The sequence below is a fragment of the Microtus pennsylvanicus genome, chromosome 3, assembly GCF_037038515.1.
Source record: "Microtus pennsylvanicus isolate mMicPen1 chromosome 3, mMicPen1.hap1, whole genome shotgun sequence".
NCBI classification, from domain to species: domain Eukaryota; kingdom Metazoa; phylum Chordata; class Mammalia; order Rodentia; family Cricetidae; genus Microtus; species Microtus pennsylvanicus.
The window spans coordinates 60,879,239-60,894,372 of NC_134581.1; the positions used below are offsets into that span (position 1 = coordinate 60,879,239).

At 35.8% G+C, this 15,134-nt stretch overlaps 1 protein-coding gene and 1 long non-coding RNA gene across 9 annotated transcripts in view; one reads left to right on the forward strand and one right to left on the reverse strand.

Moving 5' to 3' along the window:
• The window catches only part of LOC142845978 (uncharacterized), a 109,449-nt gene that overhangs the window by 72,798 nt on the left and 21,517 nt on the right, over positions 1-15,134 (forward strand). Inside the window, exon 2 of the long non-coding RNA XR_012910008.1 lies at positions 4,085-4,175. This is a non-coding gene — a long non-coding RNA (uncharacterized LOC142845978). The remainder of the gene's footprint in view (positions 1-4,084; positions 4,176-15,134) is intronic.
• The window catches only part of Myo9a (myosin IXA), a 194,820-nt gene that overhangs the window by 58,228 nt on the left and 121,458 nt on the right, over positions 1-15,134 (reverse strand). For all 8 annotated transcript variants that reach the window (XM_075965681.1, XM_075965679.1, XM_075965680.1 and 5 more), the window contains 9 exons: positions 14,614-14,760; positions 13,537-13,576; positions 10,431-10,553; positions 9,098-9,178; positions 8,478-8,588; positions 6,198-6,320; positions 4,333-4,482; positions 2,874-3,193; positions 655-2,250 (listed from right to left, as the gene is read on the reverse strand). In XM_075965681.1, coding sequence (XP_075821796.1) covers positions 655-2,250; positions 2,874-3,193; positions 4,333-4,482; positions 6,198-6,320; positions 8,478-8,588; positions 9,098-9,178; positions 10,431-10,553; positions 13,537-13,576; positions 14,614-14,760 — 2,691 coding nt within the window. The remainder of the gene's footprint in view (positions 1-654; positions 2,251-2,873; positions 3,194-4,332; positions 4,483-6,197; positions 6,321-8,477; positions 8,589-9,097; positions 9,179-10,430; positions 10,554-13,536; positions 13,577-14,613; positions 14,761-15,134) is intronic.

Here is a 15,134-nt window from a genome sequence, read left to right on the forward strand (position 1 = left end):
TGGTCCACATAGTGAATTCCACGCCAGTGTGGGCTACAGGGTAAGATACTGTTTCAAAAATACAGGAAAACAAAACAAAACAAAAAAAAAAACTCTAATAGCTGGATGGTGGTGGCACATGCTTTTAATCCCAGCACAAACCCTATAAAGTAGAAGATAGCAGCCAGCACCTGGGGAAAAAGCTGTTTAGTGAGTTTTAGTACTAAAGATGAAAAAGACCTGTTGATAACAACTTTTATACAACTAATATTACTATATCATACACTTAAATTTTATGATAAAAGGTATTAATGAAGACCATAAATAGGGCCAATAGCTGTGACAAAACATGTTCTGAAAAGTCTTGAAAATAACCAGATTGAATCACTCCACTTCATAGCTCTACATCGACCAGCACATGCTGAATGCCTGGAACATTGACAAGCACCATATTGTCCTTTGCAAATGCTTTTCAATTAATGAGGAAGAATAAAAAGAAATGTGCTATCTACACTCAAAGATTCCTAGGCTATAACTACTCATACTTTACACAGAGAAAAATCACAGATTAGATAGTGTAGCATGCATATAGACAAGAGTGGAACACACAAAGCGCTTCAACAAACTACCCTAGGAAACTTCCTACTTAACATATAAAATACAAATTTTACTTACGGTGGAATAATATTGTCTTTTGGTGTGAAGAAAATGGCTCTTGAATTTCCCCCTCTGGAAGGGTCATCAGGTCTGTGGCCATAAGAGTGAGTTGACCTAAAGTGTTCTCTTTCTGTAATGCGGTTATTAGAGAGTTTACAGGCAACATGTTGGGTGCCTATTCTTTCTGTCTTGGATAATTCCCTGGCAGTCTTTGATTGGCATGGGCTTCCTTTTCTTTCAAAGAAGAGGGTGACAGGTCGGTCTTTCGGAGGTAAATGAATGGAGGAACTATCTTTTGTGGCAAGAGCTGTATCTCTTTTAGTGACTGCTGATGGGGAACCTAGTACACCAGCTTCTCCCTCACTTGGGGTATTTTGGATATGCAGAGAAGATGGCCTTTCTACTCTTTGTCTTGGCTGATAAAAAGATGGTGCCAAGAGAGATTCCTCAGTGCGTGCCTGTTCAACTGTCTTGAAGGCTTTACGTTCCTTCTCTAAAATATCTGTCTGTTGACGAATCTGTTCCATCATTTCTTTTTCATTCTGCTGCTGTAACTGCTTTTGCCTTTTCTCCTTTTCAGTATTCAGCTTTTCCAACTTCTTAAGCACAGTACACGAAGCATCTGTATTCAAAGGAATCACTTGATCTCCTGAGAACTGACACTTCTTGGCTTCCCTGTTGATATCTAAAGTAATAGCTGTATTCAAAGTGGCTTCTCTTTCCAGCAGTTTGTTTCTTTGGATACTTGTGTCTGGTTGGGAACTTGTTTTTAGAGGTTCTTGATGGGGAATATAAAAAAATGTAGGTAGACTACTTGAAACAAAAGAGTCTCTCATCTGGGGTTTACAGGAGATAGGTTCAGAACAAACCAGCTTTTCCTTAGCAGTCCCATTCTTCAAATGCTCTGAGTCACAAGATGCTCCTTTTCTAGTCAATACGGAGCTAGTGTCCCTTGAGGCACTGAGGACATTGTCTTGTGAATGGAATTTTGGATTAGCAGATATATTGGGTGACGGAATCTTCAATTCTCCCTCATCTAAAATGAGGGACTCTGGTTTGCTCTGTTGGCTCTCCTCACAAGTCAGAAGTTCTAAGCTTCCTTGTGAACTCTCACTATCAGGTGTACCCTGTGGAGACTGCAGGCCTTCAGGAGCCAGTTCTGAAGACCATCTACGTTCCTCTGAAGGAGACACACCACCAAGAGAGCGAACTTTCAGCAATTCTAAGCTAAATATAGCTTGCTCTAATTCTCTCATTCTCCGACTTTCCCTTTTGGCTCGACCTACTTTTTTCTGATGGAGATCCTCCAAGGACTTGGGTCTCTGTCTTACAATCACTTCTTCCTGCAAGTCCGTACCACTTTGGCTTCTGCCTCTCTCATGCTGCTTGTCTGGAGACTCCTTTGAGAAATCCATGGAACTTTCACGGCTAATTCGATTGCTCTCTATCACAGATTTACATTCCTCTATGGCTTTCACTCTGTTGTCAAAAGAACGATCCTCCCACTCAGAAGGGTCTGAACCCTGAATTTCTAGAGTTCCACATGCCTTGATATGCACCAATCCATGCTCTAGTTTTGTTTCTTTTAGCCTTTGCTCTTTTAAAGCTTTATATCTATACAAAAATAGACAAAATGGATTAGAGAATTTAATTTACTATAATTTTTTAATAGATGAACCCTGCTATCCTTAATTATGTTCAAAGTTGACCTTAAACTGCAGGCTCAATGTAATCTTCCTGCTTCAGTCCTCTATTTAGCTAGGACTAGAATGTACCACTATATTCACCTGCAAAAACTAACTTGATTATAATACTAGGTTGAATTATCCTCTTCTTTATATGAGTAATTCCTATCTGGATAGCCTCAACAAAATGTTAACTGAACTAAAGATCCATCAATAGTGTGACTTTAATATAGTACAATAGAGATCAATGTTCCCAGGGTCAAAAAAAAAGGGAGTTGAATATTTCCAAATTTATAAGATTAAACCATATGTACAAGGTTTTTTTCTTAGCAGTTATAACTATAGGTCATGGAGGTTCCCAACTTGATTTAATTCAATGAACATTTATTTAACTTTTGCTATAGCCCAGACATTGCAGTTAAGAACTGGTAGAAATTTATCACAGTCTAGTGATTAAAAAAAACATAAGTAATAATGAAAGTATTAAAGCAAAGGTTTAAATAAAGGACCTATAAAAACAGAAGAACCAACTGCTTCATTAACATGGATTACCTTTGTCTTGCTCTGAATCCTCTATATGTTGACTGTAAAAGGATAATTTTGTTCCTTTGTTCTTTGTACTTCTTACTTTGCCTGTAGCTCCTCCACCTTGCCTGTATACAGGTAGCAGCCCTGTGTCGGCATCTACACAGTTCCCTCCACCTCTGCTGGATAATGACAGCTGCAGCTCGTAACTCCAAGTATCGCTGTCTCTCTAAGTGAGCACGCCAGGAAGCTTGGAGAAGGGATGCTGCACTAGCCATAATCAAAGCATCTTTCTTCACAGTCGCATTTCTGACATGCTTCTGATTTAGGTAATTCCTCCAGAAACGCTAAGGGAAATGAGAAATGTCTGTCAAGTTATCACTTGTTTCAAAGGATAAGTAAAAAAGGCTAAGTTTTTATGACATTAGCACCTTAAGCATATAAGCAACTAACTTGTTGGTGGTTAATAATAACAATATTATTATAATAATGTTAACTCTTTCTATGCTGCCACTGAGTTGTGTTGATGTTCTGGTTGGTCTGCTGCTGCAGGTGTAATGAAAATGGATACTGCTTTACAAGAGGTGTTGAAGCTCACCTCTTCTAAGACCACAATGACTTAATAGATGGGATTCACAAAGTTGCCAAAGCCTTAAACAAGTGTCATGCCCGTCTTTGTGGACTTTCACCCAACTATGAGCCTATATATGCCAAGCTGATGGAGGCCCTTTATGCTAAGCACTAAATCAATGCTATTAAAGTTGATGACAACAAGAAACTAGGAGAGTAGAATGGCCTCTGAGAAAATTCATCAAGGGTAAAAAAATTTCATATAGTAGTGGTAAAATAAAAAACTTCAGGTAAGGCCACTATCCAAGAATACTGCAAATGTAAGCTAATAAGTAAAAACTTGGTTTTTTAGAAAATAAATAAAAAACTTTTTTTGCTTACCAACAGCAGCTATTTTAAATTTGAGGCCAGCCTGATCTACAGAGCGAGTTCTAGAACTGGCTCTAAAACTACATAGTAAAACCCTGTCTTGAAAACAGCCCCACCACAGCTATTTTAAATAATATAACCTAGCTGAGGTTATATTATACAATTTAAATTTGTATAATATACAAATACAGGTTAAATTATACAATTTAAATTTTTTAGATGTTTTCAGGTTCTACAGATTAATTAGTCTGTTCTATTTTTCTCATTCATTCATTTATCCATTCATTCATTTTTGACAGGGTCTCTCTATTGTAGCTCTGACTGTTCTGGAATTCTACATAGACAAGCTGGCCTTTAAATCCCAAGATGTTACCTGCTGTTACATTCAAGGTAATCTATTGGGTGTCACACGTATTTAAGAAATGATTATAATTCATTCTTGTCTCTGAAGTTTCATTATTACTTCAATGTTTCACAGTAAAATGGTTCTGGTTACTAAATGAAGTCCAAACTCACTCTTACACAAAGAATCCTAGTCTCATCCCACCTGGATAATAACAGATGCCTGTCTCAAATGGAGGAACTGTTGCCTAGAGAGCAAGACCCTAAACCACCGCTGCAACAGTACAATTCTTCGAAGCACTTCCTGGTGAAGCAGATCTTGTAAGTGCTGTCGTTCATGCTCCTTTAGGAAAACCTATGAGAAGGAAGAAAGACAAGGGATAAAGCTTAAGAAGAAATGAAGAACACTATTCATGAATTATTGTTTCTGGGGTAAGCTACTCTTTCAGAAAAGGACATATATAATAGCAGACATGCAAATAAAGTACTGATAAATAGTTCTATCACACTGGGCGGGGGTGGTGCAGGCCTTTAATCATAGCACTAGAAAGGCAGAGACAGGCAGATCTCTGTGAGTTCAAGGCCAGCCTGGTTGACAAGCGCTAGTTCCAGGATGGCCAGGACTACACAGAGAAACCCTGTCTCAGAAAACCAAAAATAGTTCTATCACCTGAACTAAAGTAATCATTTTCAAACTGAAAAAAGATGTGAGTACATGAGAGAGGAGATGGGGAAAATTAGAAAATGTACCAAATTTATATTTTCAAACCTCTGCTACATTACTGCTTCTCATCTTGGAAAAGTCATTGCTGTAAAAGATCAGAATACCACTAGCCAATATGTCACAATTTTTTAAAATTTTGGAATGGGGAAAAACTGATAACTGCAGTTCTTAAAAAGTGAGTACAACCTGAAGGAACCAACAGTAACCATCTATTTGACATCTAAAGTGCACTAAAAGTTTCTTCATTTCCAGAGTCAAAAGTAAGTATAAAATAGACATATCTCTTTGAAATAGAACTTATGGTTCATCTTTAGGAGTAGACAGATATAGGAAGAGTTAAAGATTAAACTACTAAAACTAAATCATCTTTTACCCTCCTATTTTTTGAGACAGGGTATCTCTATGTAATTGTGGCTGTCCTGGAACTTGCTCTGTAGACCAAGCTACCTACAGAGAGTTCCTAGAAGAAACAAAATGAAGGAATATAAATAAAAGGTAACAAATAGCTGAAAAGGGCAGTAGAAGAATCAGAATAATGTTACTGTAGACAAGCTAAATTGGTCATTACAGTAGAATATCTTATTCAGAGATGGTTTGAATTACAGCTGAAGTTGTAATTAGAAATAGAACATTGACCAGAAATTCTATGATTAGTACTGATTACAACATTTTATTTTAGGTTGTGGGGGTGGGTAGGTCAGGTAACAATTGTAGAAGTCAGTTCTCTTCTACCTACCACATGGGTTCTGAGATTAAACTCAGGTCATCAGACATGATGGCAAGCACCTTTACTATAGTCATTAAAAAAGAAAAGGCCCTATGGTCAGTTAAGAGGGTTAAGGGGGTTTGCTGGGTAAAAGTGCTTGGTATGTAAGCATAAGAACCTGAGTTTTGTCTTACAAACCTAAGACAAAAGGAGGACAGACTCTTGAAAACTGTCTTGCATGGATGCGCTAGCATTCATACATTGCTCATATACAAATACAGTAACAACAACAATAATAATAATAAATAAAATTTGGGGGCCAACAAGATAGCATAGTGGGTAAAAGTACTTACCACTAAGCCTGACAACTTAAGATTCATCGCTGGGATCCACATGGTAAAGGAAGAGAATCAAGTTCACAAGTTTTCCCCTGACCTCCACACTCATGCCATGGCACATCTGTGCCCATACACATACATATACACACAAATAAATAAAAGCATAAATTTAAAGCCACCTAGTTTAATCAGTTTGCTTGTAATATTTGATAACATACTATCTTTTCATAAAACTCATGACAAAGAAGATATTATGAAAGTACAAAATGCACTCAATTTTGACTAAGGCTCTATATACTTACCATCGTTTTTCCAACTTGGTAATTATCAGGATTAATATTTATTTTCCTGAAGAAATCTTGAATGTTAAATTTAGAAGGGATAATATTTCGGGGAAGAAGTACATGAAAGTGACTCACAAAATCCTAAAAAGTGAAAAGAAATTGGTATCAAATCACAAAAGAACTAGATAAATTTTAAACCCTAAACTAACAACAAGGGGTTTCTCAGTCTTTTAATAAATAATAAAAAAAATTCCTTAAAGCAAGGCAGTGGAAAAGATCAGAATACACTGGAAGAGGGCAGGGGCAACATGAGCGAAAGTACTCTAGGGCATGCCCCACCCCCTTTTCTTTTTGGTTTTTCAAGACAGGGTTTCTCTGTAGCATTGGAGCCTGTCCTGGAACTAGCTCTTGTAGACCAGGCTGGCCTTGAACTCAGAGATCCACCTGCCTCTGCTTCCTGAGTGCTGGGATTAAAGGCGTGCGCCACCACCGCTCGGCCTTTCTCATTCTTTTAAAAGTGGAAGGTAGCAAACTGGTAGGGGTAGAAAAATAATGAGAATGGGTATGAGAGTAACGAGAATTTATTATATACATGTATGAAATTGTCAAAGAAAAAACTTATTAATAAAAAAGCAGGATGAAACAAAAGAAACTATTTGTTATTTTATTATAAATAGGAGGTGCAGAAGACATGGCTCAGCACTGAAAGTCTTCCAAAAGTTTAGGCTAGATTCCAAGTGTCCGCATGCCTGCTAACAGCCATCTGCAACTCATTCAAGGGAATACAATACCTGCTTTAGGCCTCCAAAGACACTGTACTCACATGGCACATAGATATACATGCAAGTAAAACAATCATAAACATAAAATAAAAAAGTATCTCTTAAAAATATAGTTTCAAAACACAGTAAGAGGAAAGATACTGAGTCTGAATCATGTTATCAAATGAAAAATTTAAAAAAGGAAAAAAATAAAAAAAGAAGGGTAGAAGTTAATCATTCTTTTTGAAAAAGCCATACCAAAGACCAAATAAAAGTCATTTAGCAAAAACCTAAAATCCAGCAAGGAAGGAAAGGAAATAAAGCAGCTTTTGGAACATACAAATGAGAATCAAGTTTTCTCTTTCGGATCTCTGTGAGTTCAAGACCAGTCTGGTCTACAAGAGTTAGTTCCAGGACAAGCTCCAAAACCACAGAGAAACCCTGTCTCGAAAAACCAAAACAAACAAACAAAAAAACCTGCTTAGTTCCTGAAAGGTTCCAATATAATTTTTACGCACATAGCAGTATATCTAATAGTGATTGCTGAGTAACATTCTAGAAGCTTTCTATGTAAGAAGTCTAAGAAAATTAAAGGAAAAACCAAATGGAACCTTTTCATTAGACAAGATCATTCTGATTGAATTATTTCAATTACTGGAAAAAAATCAGTATGGAAATTGCTAAATTATAGTCAAACTTAGCATCAGCAAACATTTTTTTGGACAGGGTTTCCTGTAGTTTTGGAGCCTGCCCTGGAACTAGCTCTTATAGACCAGGCTGGCCTTGAACTCACAGAGAGCCACTTGCCTCTGCCTCCCAAGTGTATCACCTGGTTTAGCAAACATTTTTATCAAATGAAAATAGACAAATAGGAATAGTCAAATACTGTATCACAGCATATACTCAAAAAGACTGCTGCACTTCCAAATAATGAGTATTCTCTTAACGCTTTTTCAACTTTGTTTAAAAATGGTAAAATTAAAAAATGAGCCAGGCATGGTGGCTCATACCTTTAATCCCAGCACTCATATGGCAGAAGCAGGTGAATCTCTGAGAGAGTGTGGTCTACAAAACAAGTTTCAGAACAGCCAGGGCTGTTACACAGGTATATAATAAGTAAAATATGTAGAAATAATTTGTTTAATTAATATTTTGTGTTTTTGCAAATAAAGCTTGCCTGAAGATCAGAGTATAGAGCTAAGCCACTAGAGGCCAAGGAGTGGTGGTACACACTTTTAATCCCAGAACTTGGGAGACAGAGGCAGATGGATCTCTTTGAGTTCAAGGCCACCCTGGGCTATACTATATACTAGACCGATTCAACCCCAAAGAGCCAGGTAATGTTGGCTCACACCTTTGATCGCAGTACATGGGAGTCACATGCCTTTAATCCCATGGCAAAACGTCAATGCATATAAAATAAAATTAAAAAAAAACCTTCCCATTAAAAAAAAGAAGAAGAACAATTGGAATTTGTGGTACAAATTCACTTGATATGAATATACATGTATATATATTTAAATATAAAGTGTATAACCTGGAAAGAATACTTGGAGCTATATCCTGATTGACGAATTCGAACTGTCTCCAGCATTCCAGTGTACCGAAGCTGTCTTAGCACCAAAGTATCATTGAATCTTAAGGGTAGCTAAAACAAAAAAAGAAAAAAGTTAATCTCCAAATTCGGATTTGTCTTAAAAGTACAGCTGCTGACTTTTGAGTATCCAGACTGACAAACATATCTACACATTTTATTTCAACAAACTATAAATAAGGGCACGGAAATAGAAAAGGGTAAGGGTAAAAATTTCTAACCATGAAAATGCTAAATAATTTTTAAAGAAACATAGACTATATCTAAACAGAAGAGTTTAACTATTATTAATAGTAATACAATTTTCAGAGAAAAAAATCTTTTTTCTTCTAATGGAATTTCAAGGGCTGTTAATACTTATCCCGGAGATTCTAGTACATGTTGAATCAAATCCACAAACACCTTACAGATGGGTAATATGGAAATTAAAAGACTAGCTATAAATAATATTTATGAAATATAAATTTCCATATAAAAACTATGCATAATTCCTCTCTATTCCCTTTTAATGTAATTTGAGCTTTGTTATGAAGTAACCTGAGTCTTATACAGAATACTTTTACCTTTTCAGCATTGGAGCGAATACATTTTACAAAATATGGTTCTGCTTGATCAAGTGTCTCCATCAGCTTGCTTAAGGAGGCCTGCAATAAAAGTAGTGTCATTAGTATGCTTTTACTTAGGAGTTGACAAGTGACTTATAAATATAAACAACTGTGGCAAAATATGGAAACAACCTTCTATACATACAGGGTTTGTTTCTGAAAAGGAAATTATGTACATTCCCATTCTGGTTAAATCAAGAATTTGCTGAGGATGAGGAATGCAGTTTAAACTTAATCTCAAAGCTCAGGCCCTGGCAATAGTCATTATTGCAGATGCATTTTAGAATACTCTAAATAGAGAATGATTTTTCACTATTCTTCATATTTCATTAAGTAACAATATTCAAATGCATTTTTTAAAAATAAAAGCAAGGTAGTCTTGCTTTTTTTCTTTTCTTTTTCCTGTTTGTTTTGAGATAGGACCTTGATATTTGTTCAAGGTTGGCTTATGACAAGCTATGTAGCTCAGGCTGACCTTAACTTGTGATGTTCCTTCTGAGTACTGTGATTAGAGACATATGTCACCATGCCCTGCCTTGATATTCTTAACATTCTTGTCAGTTTTAGAAATCACTCGAAAAGAGCCACTATCTTAAATGAATTTTAATGTTTGTAAAGTATGTAGTGATATTCTCTCTTCTTATATATATATACACTTGGTTTTATATATATATCCCAATTAGTCTGGATAGAGGAGTATCAGTTTTTGATCTGCTCAAAGAACTAGAGCTTTTGTTTAATTAATCTCATTCAATAGTCTTCAGGTTTTCTTTTTAAGAATTTTTTTTAAAGATTTATTGTATTTTTAGGTGTGTGTGTGTGTGTGTGTGTGTGTGTGTGTGTGTGTGTGTGTGTGTACACGTACTAGAGTCCTGAGGCCCACAAAGGCCCGAAGCATCAGATTCTCTGGAGGTGAAGCTGGGGTGGTTGTGAGGCACCCCTTATATTGGTGCTGGCAACCCAACTAAAATCCTCTGCAAGCACATTTGCACTTTAAACCTTCTCTCCAGACCCTCTTGTTTATAGCTTCACAGACTTCTATTTATCTTTGAATTATTCCTTCTTTCTTCTCGCTTAGGATTAAATGTATCCTTCACTTTTTATTTTATTAAAGAAAAACCTCTGATTCTTGGATATACAACCCAACTCCTTTTCTAATAAAAGTACTCTCAATTTATGGCTTCATAGGCAATGAATCACATCACATCAGTGATCTTCAGCTTACTTTGATCCTTCAACAACAACCTTTAAGAAACAGATTGTATTTAGCATGAGTAGAAAAAGTAATAACCTGAAACTGGGCGCTGATACTGGGAGGTTTCTTCTTCTTGTGCAGATGAAGAAGGGATTTGGTAATCCGATCCTGTAGGGTGAGTCTTGTTAGATGCTTCAAAGAATTTACCTCAAGCAAGTGCTAAAGAGAAGGGGAAAACTATATAAATATATATATATACACACATACATAATACTTATATATGATAAAATATCATCAGCCACTTTTCATTATTTCCAATTGTGAGAAATATTTTATTTGCCAAAGGTGGTTAGTCTGACAAGGGCTCTCCCCCTTTCCCTCTGTGTCAATAAGCCAGTCATGTCAGAGTGTGAAGCCCAGTACCCATCAATAGGATGAGACACCACCTACATGAAGTTTAATAGGTAAAGCCATTTTGGCAAAATTGGTTACTAGCTAGATTTGGCTTCTGGCATACCTTTTTTGCAAAAAGAGCAATCACCTTGAAGACTTACTCTTGTAGAATATTATTTTAACCCTGTATAGATGTGTTACATTTGTTTTTGTTGCAGAACATTAACTGTATAAAAGTGTGTTACTTTTGTTGATGCTGAATTTGTTTAATTATGTAAAGAAGTGTTGTATTTGTTTCACCTTGATTGCCTAAGGACCTTGACTGATCTCATAAAGAGTTTAATGGCCAATAGCTAGGCAGGAAAAATACATGGGGCTGGCAGGGAGAGAAAATTAATAGAAGAAAAAAATCTAGGCTCAAGGGAGGAAGGAGAAGAAAGAGGAGGAGGACACGACAAGGGTGATGCCTGGAGCAAGAAGCTAAGCAGTCACCAAGAGCAGCGAAAATAAGATATACAGAAAGAAAAGTAAAAAGCCCTGAGGAAAATGGTAGATGAAGACAAAAAGGTTAATTTAAGTTAAAAGAGCTAGCCAGAAAAGAGCTAAGCTCAGGCCAACCATTCAAAACTAGACTCCATATCATGATTTGGGAGCTGGTTGGTGGCCCCAAATAAAAAGTCTGGTACAGTTTTACTTTCACTTTGTTCATGTGTTCCTTTGTGCAACACTGTGAACATTCATTTCCAATACTATGTATACTATGCATCATTTCATAAATGATAAGATTAAATGAAAAATGTGAATTAATGATTCTACTCTCTTCTTCCTCCAAAAGCTACAAAACCAAAAATTAAACTATATTTCACAAACTAATGCATCTAGAGTTCTGGAAGTGGCTTAAATTTGCCAGTCAAATACTGTATGAAACTGGAAAGGCATAACAGAGATAGAGGCCCTGGCTACCAGTTCTATTATTTTGGCAAAATGCACACAAAGGCACTTTCAGCTTTCTCTATTACCAATCTCTGAGTGTCCAGAGGTAGAGTACAATTACTACAGAGTAAATGCAGTTTATCTTTGTGATCCCCTCATTATACAATACATAGCAGTACCCATAAGCAGTTGGGTGCACCAGCATCTTCCTTCTTACTGGTTACAACTGGGGCTCACTCTGCAGTGATGTTTTTTACTATTCTTGATTTTTAAGGCTTTAAGTCATGTGTCTTAACTAGTTACATTATTTTTACTTTAAAAATATCTCAAGTAATTACCTTTTTGTATACTTAGTTTAGAAACTTTAAAAATAATTACTCAATTCTCTCCAATTGAAACCTGACATATGTGACCAAATTCAATGAAACCTCGCCACTACGAAAGAAATGAAATACAGCTTTCCCTGGAGCTCCAGGCATACATTAAGCACTGTTAAAAATCATTCTAGTAGTAAGGTTTTAAAGTTTTTATTGCAAGCACTCCTGCTGTTCTTTTTCATCTAAATAAGTATTGGCATTGGGAGAAGGGGCAATCTGACTCATTGATTAGCAGCTGTTGGACTCTCCTTTGATGCCCTGGAAGCCTTAAGCAAAAGAATAGCTGGTGCCACTATGGCCCTGTTTTGAGCATTGCAAGGACAATCCGGCAAAATCAGACAATGACTGGAGCTGACTACTCCAGCTCCTGGAAGCTTAGCCTAGCTAGGGGCTATTTCAAACAACTATTTTGTAACTGTGCTATGAATCATAATGTAAATATGTGATATTCAGGACATTGATCTATGACCCTATAGGTTGAAAACTGTAGCCTAGAGACTTTCAGAAATTTGGAATCCATCAACTCCCAGAGGTACGTAACTGAGAAGGCCCTTCCTTTGGGAAGGTGCAGTAGAAGCATTGAGATTCAATGTAGAGATGAACTCATTCCAGAGGCATTTAGGACCTGACTTAGTCTCAAGAACAAAGAAGGGGAGAGACCCACGAAGTGCAAACTCTTATTAATTCTACAATACATACTAGATCTGAGACCAATCCAGTACCCTCATTGCCTTTCTTTATATTAATCTGTTTTTAATATAAAAATTCATATGAAATTCGAATGTCGGGGCTGGAGAGATGGCTCAGAGCTTAAGAGCACTGGCTGCTCTTCTAGAGGTCCTGAGTTCAATTCCCAGCAACCACATGGTGGCTCATAACCATCTGTAATGAGATCTGGTGCTGTCTTCTGACCTGTAGGCATACATGTGGACAGAACACTGTTTACATAATAAATAAATCTTTAAAAAGAAAGAAATTCGAATGTCAGTGTTCACAAATGAAGTTTTCTCAGCATCTGAACATACTTGTTCAGCTACCTGTTACCTGAAGTTATTATTAAAGTTATTATCTGTTATCCTACAACAGCAGACCTAGGTACTTACAACAGACCACTGGCTCACAGAGATTATTCAGCTCTTTATAGAAACACTATTCCACATTAGTAAGAGATGAGAATTAATTAGAGAATTACATAATCTCTAACTAGACATGTTTCAGAATTCACATTTTTGCTTTAACCTGGCTCACAGAAAAATGAAAAGACCTTATGTAAACAGTACTTGCATATTTCAGAAGCTTAAAGAAACAAAAGAATGGTGTTTCTCAAAAGTAATTTATTTGCCTGAATTATTAGGCTTGTCCACTTCCTAGCAGACTTTATTATTTCTAAAATGGATTCAACTAAGAACACAGTCTCTATATTGAACATAAATAAGGCATAAATAATTTTTAAAAAAGTTACTCAATGGGAACAAATAGATTTTTTCCACAGTACTCACCTTTGGAAGAACAGGTTTTGATCTGAAGTTTTTGTTTCGTCTATAAAGATAAAACATTCATTAAAAGAAAAAGAAACTACAGTAAAAATGAATGATTTTCAGAGCTCTCTTGTGCAATTAAATAACTCATTTGGGAAATGTGGGCCCTCTGTACAAAAACATTATCTGACTGAATCAAGCAGGTACCGTTGAGAAAAAAGTAAGCAAGGACAAGCAAGGAGGAAATACCAGCTTTGTAACTTAGGAATAAGCAGAGTTAAGCCTGAAGGTTAGTGATATGGTGCTGTAATTTCTAAGCTCTAAACTTCACTTTCTTGTATGTAGGCAGGCTTTTATTTTCCAGCACCTACTAAGATTGATTGATTTCTACCATTAAAAGATTTTTAAGATACGCCTAGATTTCATAAACGGTTAAAAGTATACATTTCATAAAACAATCTTTCATTTCAGAAATTAAATTTTTTTCTATTCATTTTTCATATTCATCAACAAAAATTAACTTTTATTATGGTTTCAGAAAATGAACAAATACAGTTCAGTGCTTAGAACATTGGCTAAGTTAAAAGGACTACCATGAATCTAAAGTTTTTCACCTACCAAAGTATAACTTCTCTAAACATTAGGTTTACTACAATAGACTATAAAGCATACATGGTTACACGGTTATCTCCATGTCCAAAACAATCCTTCATCAGGTAATGAAAATAAGAATTATATGACACTACACATGCATATGCATGAGATTTCTCTGGCCAAGTGCTAAGTCTAAGGAATAATAATTGTAGCAATGACAGGGAATCCTAAAAAGATCTAAATTTTTTTCTCTACAAGAAAATAACAATCATCATTCTCTGTAATTAATATGTTTAACCTTTTGGGGTTGTGATAGTGAATAGGGAAAACCAAAACAGAAAATAAAGCAATGTTATGCATTAGACTCACAGTTTTTAAAACTAAGTACATTTCAAACTTTTTAAATCAAAATTATACCCATGAATACTTCATCTTTCATTATTTGTTTTGTAAGAAAATTTAATAAAATACTCCTTTACAAAATCTATTACTAATAATACTGACGTGAGAATTCCATGAGCTCTTTCCAGGAGTTTGCTGCTTGCTGAATTAGCAAATATCCCATCTTTATCAAGCAAGGAAGTGTTGCTAGTCGGTAGTCTGCTTTGGCGAATGCCAGTTCTGACATTCCAAGAAATATCAAATGTATCACTGTGGAAAAAATTGGTATAGCTTGCTTAATTGCCTCCATATTATTATATTGGTATAAAAATTACATTATAGATATGAAGCATTAAAAGATTTCAATGTTAAGCAACATAAAATGGCTTTTTTACAATGACTACCAATCAAGTGGGACTTCTCTGTCACTCAGAAAAAATTTTACTAGATTCTATGCAAATGTACAGGTAGATGAATACATCATATAGGTGACATCATTAACATGCTGTTAAACATAAGTATATATTTGATTACATAATAGAATCTATCATGCCTTTCTTTTTTAGAACATTCAAAAGCTTCCACTGGGATTTATAATAACATTAACAGGCCACATGATTCTATGGTTTATCTAGTTTCTTCCT